This window comes from Octodon degus, unplaced genomic scaffold, assembly GCF_000260255.1.
Source record: "Octodon degus isolate 3935 unplaced genomic scaffold, OctDeg1.0 scaffold00156, whole genome shotgun sequence".
Classification (NCBI taxonomy): Eukaryota; Metazoa; Chordata; class Mammalia; order Rodentia; family Octodontidae; genus Octodon; species Octodon degus.
The window spans coordinates 2788534-2804627 of NW_004524732.1; the positions used below are offsets into that span (position 1 = coordinate 2788534).

Sequence of the window (16094 nt, forward strand, 5' to 3'; positions counted from 1 at the left end):
GTAATATGTCTTAATCCCTTTCTCCCTAGTCTCTGCTCCCTTCAGCCTTTCTCCCCCTTCCCATTTACAAAAGCTTTATTTCCATGCATCCTTCTATCCATTTTTTTTTTTTAAATCCCTTTTCTAGTCAGGATTACAGGCATGGTGGAGCATGCCTATAATCCCAGCAACTGGGAAGCTGAAGCAGGAGGATCATTGCAAGTTTGAGACCATATTGGGCTATAGAGTGAGCTCAAGGCCACCCCAAAATGCACAGCAAGACCCTGTCTTAGAAAGACAAAAAAAAAACCCAAGTCCTTTTTCCCTTCTTTACCTTCCCCTCCCCAGGCTCTTGCTCGCCTTCCCCCAGTATCTACCCTCCAGCTTGATCCTTCCTTAACCTTTCAGGGAGATTCTCACACAAGAGAAATAATATTATATTTAAGCTTGTGTCTGGTTTATTTTACTTAAGATTATGGTCTTGAAGTGTGTACATTTACCTAAAAAAAAACAAACAAACAAAAACCCCCTCAAATTCAGCCTTCTTTTTGGCAAAATAGTACTCCATTGTACAGAAAATATTATGTTTTCTTTTTTTAAACTGAGAAAAATATATATTTAGAATTAGCCAGCTGGACTCAGTTTTGATAATCCCAATTTTGTTGGCAACATCCAATGCATCATAATCAGGAGCCAGTCGAACATATGCCTTCTTCTCCCCATCAGGCCTGATTAGGGTATTGACCTTGGCAACATCGGTGTCATAGAGCTTCTTTACAGCCTGTTTGATTTGGTGCTTATGGGCTTTGACATCCACATGAACACGAGTGTGTTGCTGTCCTCGATCTTTTTCATGGCTGACTCTGTGGTCGGGGGAACTTGATGATGGCATAGTGGTTAAGCTTGTTTCTCCTGGGGGTGCTCTTCCGAGGGTATTTGGGCTGCCTCCGGATCTGCAGTGTCCTGGGATGGTGGAAGTTGGGTGACGTTCGTATCTTTTTGTGGCTGTGGATGCCTTTCAGCCCGGCCTTCTTGGCCTTCAAAGCTTTTGCTTTGGCTTCAGCTTTGGAAGGGGCAGGGGCTTCCTTCTTCGCCTTTGGTGCCATCTTGGTAAAAAGGCCTACAATACCACGTTTTCTTTATTCATTCATCTGGTGATAGGCACATGGGCTGTTTCCAAGATTTAGCTGTTGGCACTGTGCTGATACCCACACGGGCATGCCTGCAGACCGTCTGCACCTCGTTAGCTCAGCCACTACACTGGCTTTGGCCCTATTTTAATACACACTTCATTTCTGGCCAGATTAAATGTTCAAGCCTTTCTGAACTCCTTCATTCTCCCAGTTCCCATTGGAACTCGAGCTAAAAGCGGGCAGCGACAGCGGTACCACTGCTGGAACACTGCGTGCTGCCTGGAGATTTCCCGTCAGATCAGTCTGTCGTCTTTACACTCAGCTGCACAAAGTTTTAGGACATGAACGAAAGGTGGGCAAATTCTTTGCCTAAACATGCCGCCCAGCGTCACCGTATGATGCTCGACAGACTCCCACCTGGAACTTCATGCGTGCGCCCTGTCTTCGAGCTGACTTTCCTAGTGGCGCCCTGGTGTGCTGAGCTCCCTCCAGAATCCCCCATCAGGCCTGCTTGTAGCGCTGCAGGGCTTCTGTGGAAGACCTCGTCTTCCAGCTTTCAAACTCCTCCCACAAGTCAGTTCCACAACACAGGATCAGGTGTAGACCCGAGGCCATGTCCCCCTAGCCCGCCCAGGAGTGACCCTCAAGCTGATGATCCTCATTAGCTGTTACACTGATTGAAAGATACTGAAGGAACATCTGAAGCATGAACTTTATAAAGGTAGGAGAAAAATGATCCAAATAGCTGCTTTTCTTACTATCCCTAAACTTGCTGAGCCAAAGTGTCAATTGAAAGTAATAGTGTCCAGTTGAGCGGAGACGGTAATACTGAGCTTGAGCACCGCGGGTGATGAGAAGGTGATCAGAGTCTAAATGTTCTGAGGTTTTCAGTTGGGGAAAAAAAGTAATGATATTAATTTGCTTCATGCTGAAGAGAGTGAAAGAAAACTAGGAACATTTATTTTTTATTTTATTTATTTATTTTTAATGTCTTTGGTGCAGGGTCTCACTACACAGCTCGGACTCATAGTGATCCTCCCATTTTCAGCCTCCCTAACCCTGGGATTACAGGCATGCACCACCACACCCGGACTCTGTGGCCAGCTCAGTGCACCCTTGGTCCGGGCGAGGGGCCAGCGTGTCATGCAGCACCAGGGCTCCTTGCCAAAGCAGGCAGTTAGTCCACTGAGCTATCTCGCCAGCCCTTATGAAATAGGAGAGACATTTGCTTAAGTTATGCCAAAGCAGGCAGTTAGTCCTCTGAGCTATCTCGCCGGCCCTTATGAAATAGGAGAGACATTTGCTTAAGTTATGTAATTGACCAAAGGCTCACGTAGATAATACATAACTCTTCTATAAACACCTTATATTCAGAAAATACAACATAGAAATCAATACTAAAAAAGAAATACAGTGAAACTGGGAAAATGTTTGGACGGGCATGTCACCCAAGTTATATGAAAAAGCAAACACAATATGAAACTCAACCTTATGAGCTGAGGAAAGACAGATGCAACCTATCTGCCATCAAAACAGACTCAATGCTAAATACAAAAGCTGTCGAGTGATAGTGAAGCTATAAACCAACTAGAATTCTCACAGTTTATAAGCAGAATGTACGTGTGCTATTTAAAGTCAGGAGAGCAGTTGACCTGCAGGAGAACGTAATTGCTGGCAGAGGGCACCAGGGGGCGCTCTGGGCCACTGGTGAGGCTGGCTCTGATCTGTGTGGAGGCCTTAAACCAGGGAAAATTCACTGATCTGTACCAGTACATGGAGATCCTTTCCTCTAACCGTTCCATCCTTAAACTTTAACATAGACAGAGTGGCTGTGAAAAGATAGACAACACACGTACCTTGAAAACAAGAAGGAAAATAAATAAGCATATGAAGAAAGAAACGACTCAATCAAGGAAAAGATTCAGTTGCCCAGCTTTTGGTGCCAGCCCTGCCCCAGGACGTGCTGAGATGGTTGAGACTGGGCGTGGGTGGCGCACACCTGTAATCCCAGCGCTTGGAAGGCTGAAAATAGTAGGCTCGCCACAAGTCCAATCTGGACTTGTGGAGACCCTGTAGACCCTGTACTAAATACATTTTTTAAAAAAAAGAAAGAAAAAGACAGATGATGGGGAGATGAATATGCTCCAAATACATTATGTGCACTGAAACAACCTTCTCCCCAAATAGGAAACAGTGGAACAAAAGGAATTATGGGGGAAATGATTAAAGTTGCTCGCTGCACAAATCTACCAAAATGAAAACCATTACTCTGTCTGACCAATATGTTCTACTTAAAAAAAAAAAAAAAAATGTAGGGGAAAAGAAGAAAAAAGGAAAAATGGAATGTAATAAAAATAGTATATAAAAGTCTATGCAAACTTAAAAGCATCCGTAAACAAGTGGGGGGAGGTCCAGGGTCTTCTACGTGGCCACTAACCTCATTAGTTAGAAAAGACACGGATTCCAGTGGTTCAGTATTCCAAAAGGACTCGAGCACTTGCTGTGCCCAGCACTGATCTAGGGACCACGGGCACAGCAGCAAATGAGAGACCAAATGCCTCCCCCTGGAGTTACGGTGTGACCAAAGGAGGCATAGCACATGCATACATAATAAATATACCCCTATATGGCATAGTAGTGAATGTTGTGAAAAATAAAACAAAGAAAATTAAGGAGGCCTATGGAGTTGGTGGCAGTCACAATCTTCAAGTAGTCATGAATGAATGATCCTGAAAGTCTAAAGTCGATGAGAAATGCATAAATGTATCTAAATTAAGAATATTATAAGGAATTAACAGACAAGCGGATAAAGAAAAGGTAGAATCTTAGGGCCAGCAAGCTAGCTCAGTGGTCTAAGTGCCCGCTTATGCAAGCACAGGGCCTGGCCACCGAGACGGTGTGGTGCTGCATGCCTGTAATCCCAGCACTGGGGAGGCTGAGACAGGAGGATCACTATGAGTCTAAGCTGTGAAGTGAGACCCTGTACCAAATACATAAAAAAGAAAAAGAAGAGGTAGCATCTATACATGATGGAATACTGCTCAGCTATAATGAAGGATACTTTCGAGGTCTTTGTATGGAAATAGATATCCTGGGAAAAAATATTGTCGAGCGAAATCAATCAGTCCCACAAATGTAAATCCATATGGTGTCTCTTATTTGAGTAAAATGAAGTATAAGTAAATAGATTAATAAAGGGAGGCTGGAAGGAAAGAAGGGATGAATCTCTTGCAAATGGGAAGAGGTCCAGCAGACAGAGGGCGGGGAGGGAGAAAGGAGAAATAGGTAAAGACATGTCACATGCAGAAGCCTGATGACTTCTGTGCGTGCAAACCTTGTGTGTCGTGAACGTGAGCTAAGATCAGTAATATCCACACCAACTCAAGCAGGCAAAGGACTCAGAGGCAGGGTGGTAGGAGGGAACAGGGCGGGCACTGAGCAAAGAGCCAGGCTGTGTGCTGCCCAGCTGTGTGTTTAGCGTCTTTATTTTGTGCTGAGAAACACTGGTAAGTCCTTGAGAAGCGGTGATCTTCGCTGCTGGGAGCAGCCCCCTCGGAGATGATTTGGGGCATTTGTGCTGGATTCCCTCTTGCCAGTGTGTAAGATACGACTGTTTTGAGCATTTAATTAATAGATTCTAGTCGCTTTGCCTGCTAATTTTTAAGCACACCACCTCTTATTTGTGGTTCGTAGTTCATGTCTTCAAAGAGCTCTGAATCACAAATGCTCTCAATTCTGATGTTGCCAGTGATAGCTGGCAGTTTTATGGTTATGACAAATGCAGGACACCCAGGTATAACCCAGCACCTAAACGGAACAGGCCAGCTCTGTGCAACACCCCAGGACGGCCTCCAGCCGGCGCACTCGCTTCTGCCTGATTCTGTCAGTAACAGGTAACACACAGGACACCTCCAACCAACTTCCCTGAGAAATGGTATCACAAGAAGAAAGTCCACAGGACTTCAGGAGGTCATTTAGGCTGTAAGAAGAGCCTCGGGGGGAGATCCTGAAGGACCTCTGCCCTTGAGGTTAGATTGGTGAAAGAGCCATCAAAGCCAGAGCAGTTACTGGTTTAGTAGGAACCAGGATTCATCAGAAATAAGCACTGAGGCCTCAGCACGGTCACAGAAGTGCTCCCATGGTTATCCATAACCCCACAGGAACCTAACTGGGGACTGCAGGGCGGAGCATACCGTCCAAGGAGTGCGCCTACCCAGGCTCCTTTCCAGGCTCCGCACATTTGGTCTGCCCCCCCTGCTGTTGTAACGTGTGCACACACCTGTGGTGGCAGTGGGTGGCTGCCCCTTCCTCAGGGGCTCTCTCGTCTCCTTGCAGGTGGCTGTGAGAAGGCTTTGGAGCTGACTGCACACCCCCAGGACCTGGTGGCCTTTAATCCACGTCCCGTGTCACAGGCCACATATGATGACGTGGATTGCCTCAGGGCAGACATGTATGTATGCTCCAGCCCTCCAGAGAGGTAGAGGAGACAAGACTAAAGGTGTAATGGGTTAGCTGTCTTGTTTCTTTTCTCCCACAGATCCAAGTCGGACTTCTCTAGCTCATTCACCTCAGACAGTGGTAAGTCCAGGAAGACATTTCCGAAAAGCCCACGGGAGCTGAGAGGGCCTCTGAGGGCTTTATGTATCCATCTTTTCCATAGCAGAAATTGGGTAGGATGAGGGTGAGCTAAGAGAAGTGGTCTCAAGGCATGTGCCGTTGGAGGCGCGTAGGCAAGGTAGATGAAGGCGTTCTTGGGGTGAAAAGCAGTGAAACTGTGAGACTGCTTTCTTCCTATATGGTGAACATCTGGTTAGCGGAGTGTTTTACTTAAAACGCCTTCACAGCTCCCAATCTGTCTAGGATTAACATAGTCTGAGGCCATATGTGGCTGGCATCATTGTGCCCACCTTCTGTTGGTTTCCAGTGCCACACTCCAGGAGGGTGTTGACAGACGCCATCCTGCCTTTTGGGAATTTCTCCCAGGGTCCTCTTGCTGATGACACTCAGCTCTCTTTGGATCTCAGCTGTCACACCCCCCCCCCCTTGGAACACAACCTTCTCGTGCCGCAGGCCCCTCTTTTCTGCCACTTGCCAAGGTTGTGAGCGTACCGGTATGTTCTTCTCTGACTAATACCTGTCTTCCCTCCTAGAATACTGCCTTCTTTATGTTTACCATTTCTCCCAGCCCCAGCACGATGCCCGGTGCATACAGAAATCTTTCTTTAAATATATCCAGTGAATGAAAGAATGAACAAGGGGCCAGGGAGATGGCTCAGTAGAATAAGCGCTTGCATGGCAAGTGCAAGGGCCCTGAGTTTAATCCCCGGTTCCGCAAAAAAAAAAAAAAGGGCTGGTGAGATGGCTTAGTGGTCTAAAGCACCTACTTAGAACAAGCTCAGCAAAGCGCAGGGACCGCGGTTCAATCCCCAGCACCACATGCCAGCCAGCCCCGCCCCCTGGTGGGCTTAGCTGGCCACACACACACACACACACACACACACAAATATAAATAAAAAATAAATAAAGTGAAAGAATGAACAAATTTTAAAATCTGAGGACATACTGAACAAATGATTAAAAAATGTCATTTAGACAGAAGGGATAACATCAGGATATCTACTAGACAGTCGTCATGACAATTTTGTTTCATTGTATAACAGGATACTATACACTTGAAAATCACTTTTAAAAAGTACATTTTAATGTTCCACAGAAATAAAGCGTGTGAGGTAATATGTGGGATGGCTTGATTTAGTCATTCCATGACATGCACAGTTACCAAAACATCACGGTCTATACATGAACACGTATAATTTTTATTTGTCAGAAGAAAAAGTAGTAAAGAGCAATGAAATGCTACTGTAGTTGGTTTTCTCTTTAGAATCCCAGAGAAGCAACCTTAGGGAGGAGTAAATCCAACTCCCTCATAGAAAAAGGAAACTGAGGCACAGAGAAGTGGACATTTAATGCTCATTATGTGTTTGGCTTAAGTCAAGTTGTGAACCTTAAAAGTTAGACCTTTAGACCTTCAATGCAATGGTCTTCCCATAGAATCCATTGCCAGGAGAGAGGCGATGTACACCAGTGCATCGTAGGCATATGTGTTGGGCGAGAACAAAGCCGTGCTGTGAAGGCAGAGATTGTTCAGGATGCACTGTGTCTCCCATTGTTTTCTTCAGCATTGAGCACAGAGTGTATTGCATAGACAGCTCTGATTGCTGTGTAGTAAATGTGGAAAGGAGAGAGGGTGAGGCAAAGGCTTCTGTCGATAAATAGCTGAAGTTGGATCACGCTTAGAATCAACTGCCAGTGAGTCTAACTTTCCGTTTCTATATATTAATAAAGTATTTTTGCCTATAAAACTGTGTAAGTTTCCATGAAAACAATGTAAAGACCAAAGTACCTAGAATACAGTAGGTATCTAGTCATTTTTGTCAGTTATTAATCTGAATAAATATAGATTTCTTTTTAGTTTCAGAAGAAAGTAGTGAAGAAATCTATGACGATGTCTGCAAAACAAAGAGCAATTCTTCCCAAATAGAGTAAGTTTCTCTTTCTTGACTTTGTAGGTTAATGAAATTGCCTGTTTGTCTAGAAGACTAGAGTTAAAGAAATAACGCTAGCCCACCACAGTGCTTTCGGGTTGGTGCAGAGAGAAAGTGATGATAAACCATTACACTGTGACTAACATGATATTTGCAGTTATGTACATCACAAGCTAGAAATTTTAAATTACATTGCTTTCACTTTTGAGAAAATGCCAATCTCACAGAGTAGAAGAATTTAATATTGTGCCTGGAATTCAGAATGGAGAAGTAAACACTTTTTTAAAAGCTTGCTTTAGGGGCTGGGGAGATGGCTCAGTGGAATAGCCACTTCCCTGGCAAGTGCAGGGGCCTGAGTTCAATCCCGGGTTCCACAAAAAAAAAAAAAAAAAAAAAAGCTTGCTTTAATTTTATAGTTGGTTTCCATGAACAAATCAATGGTTATAATACGTTTGTCATGGCAAGTTAATGAGGCAAACTGGGACTTGGGTTTGATGTATCCAGTAATTTGTTACAGAGACCAATCTTTGTTGAAGTGAACATTGTTCACGAAGTTTAGTTAGCGCATTTTGGAAAGAGAGAATGCAGTGGTCAAAAGTGAGGAGTTTTAAGGGTTGAAGGGAAGAGCGGATCTTGAGTTTGTCATACTGGGTGGGATGAATGTCACACTCCCTTCCTTCCTAAACCGATATTTGGGAGAATTTTAATCATCAACTGGGCAGTCAAGGTGCCAGCCACTATTACTATAGTATATGGAAATTTATAAAACCAGTGATTGAAGATTCAGGAGCCAGGAATTCCTACAGTGTATTGACAACAGTTTGTGACATGTGATTTCCTAAGATACTTCCTGTGAAAGGAAGAATTTACTCCATAAACTCTCAAAAAACTGAGCTATTTAGAGTAAATGAAATGTGTCCTGTGATATGATTTCTTCCTTCACAACTGATTAGTGTGTGCTCCTTTGAAATGTAAATAAAGAAAAGCCCAGTAGCATCTTGGTTTTGCTCTGCCTTCAGTGGGGTAGGTTTTCAAAACCAGACTGAAGCTTTGGGCCCTTTTTAATACAATAGCTTTCTACCTCAAATGGCATGTATTTTGTCCTCTGATTGCTTTTAGGTTAGATGGAAAAGAAGCTCTTAAAAGACTGCAACAATTTTTCAGAAAAGAAAAGGACAGATTTAAAATGAAGGCGATCAAGTCAAAAGAAAATCTGAGGTAAAAGTCTCTTTCCTCTCTTTCCAGGAGGGCTCGGTGCTGCCGGGCTGGCAGACACACAGATATGCTCTGCTTGCTTCTTAGAAGCACAAAGGGGAAAGCAGGAGTTGGGTGTCTCCACTGACAGCAGGGGTGTGCAACGTGGGGAGATGAGCCTGCAGCAGGACACTGCATCAAAGTCTCTGCTGTGGAAAGGCCTCCCCAGGTCTCTGAGGCTAGTGCCCAGAGTCCAGTGTCACCGGTAGTGACAGAGACAGGCATCCTGAACTCTAGCTTCAGTGCAGCCGGGTAACCAGTTTGAAACCATGGGCAAATGCTTCCATGTATGCTTAGAGTTGAAGCATCTGCCTGTGGACAACAGAGGGGGACTGTATCATGTCTGTAGACATTTCTGTCTCTTTGGTAGATACATAGATGTAGATAGTTAGGTACATAGAGATATATCTGTATTTTGGGAGAATATGGGATGGTAAAATAATTTTCCAAGATGATTACAATACAGAGATGAAATTATGCTATTGGATTCTGAAGTTCTTTTCAGTGACAAAGCATTAAGATTTTGAGATTTTCTATCTAGGTTTTCTCAGAACACAAGTTATGTTCATAGCCATGACTATGGCAGGGGAGCCACCTCCTGTTAGTTTATTCTTGGTCTCTCTTACTAAGTCTTAAGGTATTTAAGGAGAGAAACAGTGTCCAGTCATTTTACATAGCACCCACAAGAGCCTGGCCCATGGTGCATACTCCAAATGTACTTGTAGGACTGAATTTAAATTGAAGCCTTAAAATATACAGGTTTCACACAAATGTGTGGGCGTATGTGCACACGCTCTCTCTCTCACTTTCTCTCTCTCACACACACACACACACACACACACACTTTTTTCCACGTGATCTCCTTAACAGTGAGATCTGAAGAGTACCAGGTCTAGCCACAGCACGAATATGTCTTTGCCAGTTTAGCTTTTCACCATCTTTTACTCCTGCCTGGCCTGGGCTTCACCACTAAGTCCCCTTTGCCTGAACCACCACAAGCAGGAAGCAGCGTCTACATGGGGTCTCCGTAAATTCCTCTGGAGGTGGTTCTGTCTCACAATACGTACACACACTGAATGAACCTGATTGACCTTTTGGAAAGTTAGCAGACAGAAATAGAGTGCTGTGGTAGGACAGCGTAGGCTCTGGGGCGGCCTGATTTGCCTAGTTAAGAAGTGGGCCACAGACACCAAGAGGGATACAGAAGCACATCGTGAGTACACTTGATGATGGTGGTGGTAGAAGTTGGGGGTGACCACAGCAAAGCTACAGAGGTGTGGCTCCCATCCCTGCAGGAAGGATCTGAGTGAGGACACCTGGCTGTCACTGCATTTATGAAACATGAGCTAATTTTCCTGAACGAGGCTTTGTCCTTGACCTTCTCATGTCTTTCGTTACCCCACAGGGCGTTTTCAGTTTCACTGCCTGATTTACGTAAGTGACATTTACTTCTTGGTGACCAAAGGTACTCAGATATTAGTCTGTTGAGGGGCAGGGAAAAGGAGACAGAATCCGTGTGTTCCCATGTTCAGTGAAAACAAAGGCCCATCAAAATCCAAAAGGAGGGTCGGCCAGATAGCTCAGTGGACTAAAGCAGCTGCTTAGGCAGAGCACAGGGGACAGGTTCCGTCCCCAGCGGGCCGTGACAGCCCTGCCTCTGGGGCACACTGAGACAGCAATTGAGACTGGGTACGGTGGAGCATGCCTGTAATCCCAGCACCTGGGAGACTGAAAACAGGAGAATCGTTGTAAGTCCAATCTATGTAGTGAGACCCTGTAGACCCTGTCCTAAATACATTTTTTTTTAAAATAAAATCCAAAAGGGCCTTTCACACAAGAGTGTTTCTAACTTTGAGGAAGTTAAGAACCCTTTCTAGAGTCGCAGCATATACTACACGCTGGGGCAGTTGCTTTCCCACACAAATCAATGCTCTCATCCCTGTTCAGAAAGGCCAAGGACCCATGTGTATCCTTAAGCAATCTGAGATTTTTATTCAGCCCTTTTGGACCATGAATCTCAAGCATTTGACATTGTACCACGTACTTCATGGATATGATAGCCAGGTCAGTTTATTAAGAACAAGCCTGCACAGAATCAAGAATAAGTCTTCAGAATATTGTTTACTTTGCCACTAAAACAATGGTGCATAAATTAGCCAGTATCTGACATGTAGTACATTCTCAGTCATGTGCAAACATTGAATTTGTTGATAAAAGAGAATCACGTGTTGGTATTCATTAGTTTTTATGAGCTCTAGTCACGTAACTACTCAGATTTGATTTTGACTTGGCAAGTCAAATGTATGTTATATTCCACATGCTGGAGGTTTAAAAAGTAAATAAAAAAAGATTATATATGCCTGGTATACTGCAAATCTCTAAATATATCCATGGTCTGGATTTAAAAAATAATAATACCTAACTTAAATAGGAATGTGTTCTTATTCTAAGGGATGTGTTCTTATTCTATTTCATGTAGACTTGGGTTTGAGTGTCCCTCATCTCAAACTCTAAAATTCAAAATACTCTGAGACACTCTGTGGCATGATGTCACAAGTGGGAGATTGCACACTGGGCCAAATACAATAAGTTGTACTTAAAACACAGACAGTGGGGTCGGGGAGATGGCTCAGTAGCAAGGGCCTGAGTTCAATCCCCAGTTCCACCAAAATCAATCAATCAATCACAGGCAGAGTAAAAAGTATTGTATAAAATTACCTTTTGGCTATCGGTATGAAGTGTGTACAGAAAATAGATTTCTAGTTTAGGATTGGTCCCATTCCCAAGATAGCTCATTATATATAGGCAGATATTCCTAAATTCAAAAGATTTGAATTCTAGTGCTTTGTTTCAAATAAAGAATGTCACTTTTTTCCTCCTGGCCCCATTTGAAAGGTATAGAAGAAAATGACCAAGGTGATGAATAATTATGAATGGAATCTGAGTTATGAATACACATGCCAAAAGGTCTCAGATTCTAGTGGTGAAATACTTGGAAACCATGCAGTTCTAGAAGAAATGTCAAGGCAGATGAATATTGTACCCTGAAAATGTCTAGAAATGATTAGACACTAAGGCAGATTAAGTCTAATGCGAGGATATTATGAAGGATTTCCCAGTAGTTTAAAATAAAAATTTCATAGAGGAAAAATGATCATTAATATTCTGAATTTTTCTCCTACTGGGAATTAAGAGAAGCCCTCTCACACTCTAGCAGTATAAATCCCTTTTTTCAGTTACAGAAAGATTAGAACTAGTCTAAAAGTGATTCTTTCAGCAACTCGTATTTTCTAAACTCTCCATGAAATCAAATTAATATAAACACATATACCTGTCTGATGTACTAGGGCATCTATCTTTTTAATCTGTCAGTTGAATTTCTTTCCAATAGAAAATCTTTTTGCTCTAGCCTCCCTGTGTAGTAAGATTTTGATAAGACATCCTTGACAACTCAGCTGAATAATTAAATTTTAACTGCACCATTTGAAAAGCCAGGCATTGTGGAAAACCTCCCTACTAATGGACTATTTTGTTCCCTTGTTGATCTAGAACTTAGGTCTCAGGAAGTTGTTATCTACGATGACGTGAACACTATTGAGAGCGAGGCAAAGTAAGTGAATTTACCGTTCTGTCCTTGCTGATACGTGGGCCATTCCCTCATGTTTTCTTAATATGGTCAAAGAAGTGTCTCTCCAGGCCCCGGAAGATGGAATGAAAGGAGGATGTTTTGTCCAGTAGGAAGGGAACTGATGAATAACCCAACAGCAGTAGTGACCAGAAGGGCAGTGGGGCTTCGGAATCTGTTGTTGCTTGTCTTTGAACATGGAGACTAGAAACTCATTTCAGCATGTTCTGTAATGGCCTCCTTGGTGGGCAGAAGCAATGTGCAGGGCAGTGAGGACTATTTGACAGAACTTCTGTTTTTAAGAATTAAATGTGGGGCTGGTGAGATGGCTCAGTGGTCTAAAGCACCTACTTAGAACAAGCTTAGCAAAGCACAGGGACCGCAGTTCAATCCCCCAGCACCACATGCCAGCCAGCCCCGCCCCCTGGTGGGCTGAGCTGGCCACACACACACACACACACACACAAATAAAATTTTTTGAAAAAAGAAATGTAATCCGTTAAAAGAAAAAAAAAAGCCGCCATTCTTAAACTTGTTGTCCATCCCTAGCTATCTTCTCTGTGCTTTTCCCCTCAACTAAGTGGCTGAAAACAGGGGTCACCTCAGGCAATCTTCCAGTCACCTCTCCTTGCACTCTGGAATGAGATTTCTGTCTTCGCTGTGCCAGTGAACTTGGTTTTGGTGGTCACTGATAACTCCTTTGTTAAGTCCAGTGGCTACTTTTCAGTGTCTTCCTCAGCTTCTTTATACCTTAGAAGTTTAACTACACCATCCTCTACAGGAAAAGCAACATTTTCCCCTAGGTATCGTTAGCATTTTTCATCTGTCTTCTTTGCTTGCTTTGCCTAAGTGTGTGTGTGTGAACTCTAATTCTATCACTTCTATCTTAAATATTGTGTGTTCCTGAGACTCCCCGATGCTCTCTTCTTGTCCTGTGTATGTGCTTCTGGAATTCCTTCCCTATACCCAGGGCTCAGTTATAATCTTTAAGGCAATGCTATAAAAAATTGGCATTTTTGAGGTCAGAGCTCCTGTAAGCCTGTAGGACAGTACTGTCTGAAGCTTGAGATGTCCATCTTACTGGCAGGGATTGAGCCTTCCCTTTCAGATCTCATCCCTTTTTCTCATTTCTCTGTCAGTGACTATTTCAGGAAGCACAGCAGTCCACAGCAAAGCCCTGTACCACTTGGCCTCCTCTTCTCCTTCCTGGAACTCCCCACTGCCCCCCACGATAGCACTCAGACCACTCCCGCTGCTCCCACGTCCTGCCACTCCCACTGCACAGGCAGTTCAGGCCTCTGCTGCTTCTCAGCTGAAATGCTGAAGCAACCTTCCAAATGGTCATTTTACTGCCATTCCCATTCCCTCTCAGCGCAGATATGAGAAGGAGCCAAACCCCACCCTCCACCAGCTTAAAGCTCCTTAGTGGTCATCTACCACTCTAAGGCTGAGGAAGATGTGAGAGTCTGGCCTGTGCTACTGGGAGGTCCTCGAACTCAAAGTGCCCCAGCATTTCCAAACTTTCACATTTGTTCAAAATCATTAAGTCATTCACCAAGTACTTATTGAGCATGTACTGTGTGCCGGGAACTTGCTAGAGGTTGAATACAATGCAGGAACAAGAGTTATAATTCCTATTCTTGCCTGAATAAATAAATGAAAATATAAATATATAATTCCACCTTAGAATTTAGTTGCTTCAAGACAGGGTATTTTGTAAGTAGCTACAGAATGTGGATATTGGAAGGAGGTTGATACTCTTACCTAAAGTAGGAGAGAGCTACACTCCAAAAAGAGGAGAGTGTACAGTCAGAACATGTGTTCTACCTGTAACACATTTTGCCATACTTTGTATCCTGGTTCCTGTTTTGTCCTTTATGTTGAAACTGACTCCAGACTTTGCTTTCCTCTGGAAGCACATCCGTTATAGGGAATTCGTATCTGTGCGTGTCACGTCTTGATCCTCCTGGGGCTTTTTCTCATTCCCTTTCCCTCTCTTCAGCCTCTCTTCCCCCTCTTTAGTTTCAAAGCATTGTTCCCATTTCATCCTTTTTTTCTCATTTTTCCCCTTCCTTTCTTTCCTTCCGCCTCCTAGTTCCCCTTTTGAACAATTTTTCCTTATTTCACCTTATATCTATTGTACATTTTGGTTCTTATTCACACTTTCAGTTTCTCACACCAGAAAGGCAATATGACATTTACACATGTTTAAATCTGATGTATTTCACTAAGAGTATGATCTCCAGGTGCATCCATTTAGCAGTAAGTGTCTCAGTAGTACCCATTATATTAAAAAAATTTTTTTCCATTATCCATTCATCAGATGATAGGCATTTGGGTTGTTTCCAAGATATAAGTGTTATAAATTGTGCTGTTATAAGCACAGACACACGTATATCTCTGTGGTATGATGCTTTTAATTCTTTGGGGGAGAGCCCAAGAAGGGGAATAGCTTAGGCAAAAGGGCTTCTACCTCTAGTGTTCTGAGGACTCGTCACATTGATTTCCACAGTGGTTGCATCAGTCTACACTCTTTCCAGCAGTGGAGAAGGGTTCCTTCTCCACCACAGCCATACGAGCATTTGTTATTAGTCGATTTCTAGATAATAGCAATTCTTTCTAGAGTGAGATAGAATCTCAGTGTTAATTTAATTTGCATCTCTTGAATGACCAATAATGTTAAACACTTTTTGATATACTTATTTGCCACTTGTACTTTTAGAAGTGTGTATTCACCTCAAAAGCCCATTCTTTGAATTTGGGGGGATCTGATTTTGTTTAGTTATTTTTTATGTCCTAGTTACAAACAAACATCATGCCTCTCTGTCACAAATCAGTAGATCAACTAGACAAAAAAAAAAAAAAAATCAAAGAAATACCAGAATTGAACCAAGTCAGTGAACAAATGGACTTAAAAATGTCTACAATAGATACGTGATGTTCCATCCCATAACACCAGAATATATATTCTTCTCAGTTGCACATGTGTTCTTCTCCAAAATAGACTATGAACCAGCCCAAAGAACATGCTTAAGTAAATAAAGAAAATTGAAATCATGCATATTGTCTGACTGTAGCGCAAAGAGATTGGAAATCAGTAGCAAAAGAAATGACAGAAAGTCCATAAATACCTGAAAATTAAATAACACCCTCCTGAGCAACCAATAGGTTACAGGTAAGACCAAGAAGAAATTAAACAGCATCTAAAATTAAACAATAATGCTGCCTAAGAGGGAAAGTGGTAACAGTAAATTCTGTTATTGGGGAAACAGAATGAACACAAATAAACAACTTAATGTTGAATCTCAAACGCCTAGATAAAAGAACAAGTCAAATTCAAAGCTCATATGACAGAGGAAATTATAAAGATCACAGCAGAAATTAATACAATGAGTTTGGTTTTTGAAAGATTCAATAAAATTAAGTCTTTATCCAATCTTACTCAAAAAACGAAAGAAAAAAAAATCAGTTTAATGCAGTTAGGAATGAAGAGGGTGGAATCACAATGGATCCTGTGAAAATTTAGAAGGTCATCAATACCTACCTCAAGAATCTTTA

At 42.7% G+C, this 16094-nt stretch overlaps 1 protein-coding gene across 1 annotated transcript in view; it reads left to right on the forward strand.

Moving 5' to 3' along the window:
- The window catches only part of Fyb2 (FYN binding protein 2), a 122609-nt gene that overhangs the window by 86359 nt on the left and 20156 nt on the right, over positions 1-16094 (forward strand). The window contains exons 13-18 of the mRNA XM_023702673.1: positions 5448-5562; positions 5650-5690; positions 7585-7654; positions 8777-8875; positions 10317-10345; positions 12461-12521. Coding sequence (XP_023558441.1) covers positions 5448-5562; positions 5650-5690; positions 7585-7654; positions 8777-8875; positions 10317-10345; positions 12461-12521 — 415 coding nt within the window. The remainder of the gene's footprint in view (positions 1-5447; positions 5563-5649; positions 5691-7584; positions 7655-8776; positions 8876-10316; positions 10346-12460; positions 12522-16094) is intronic.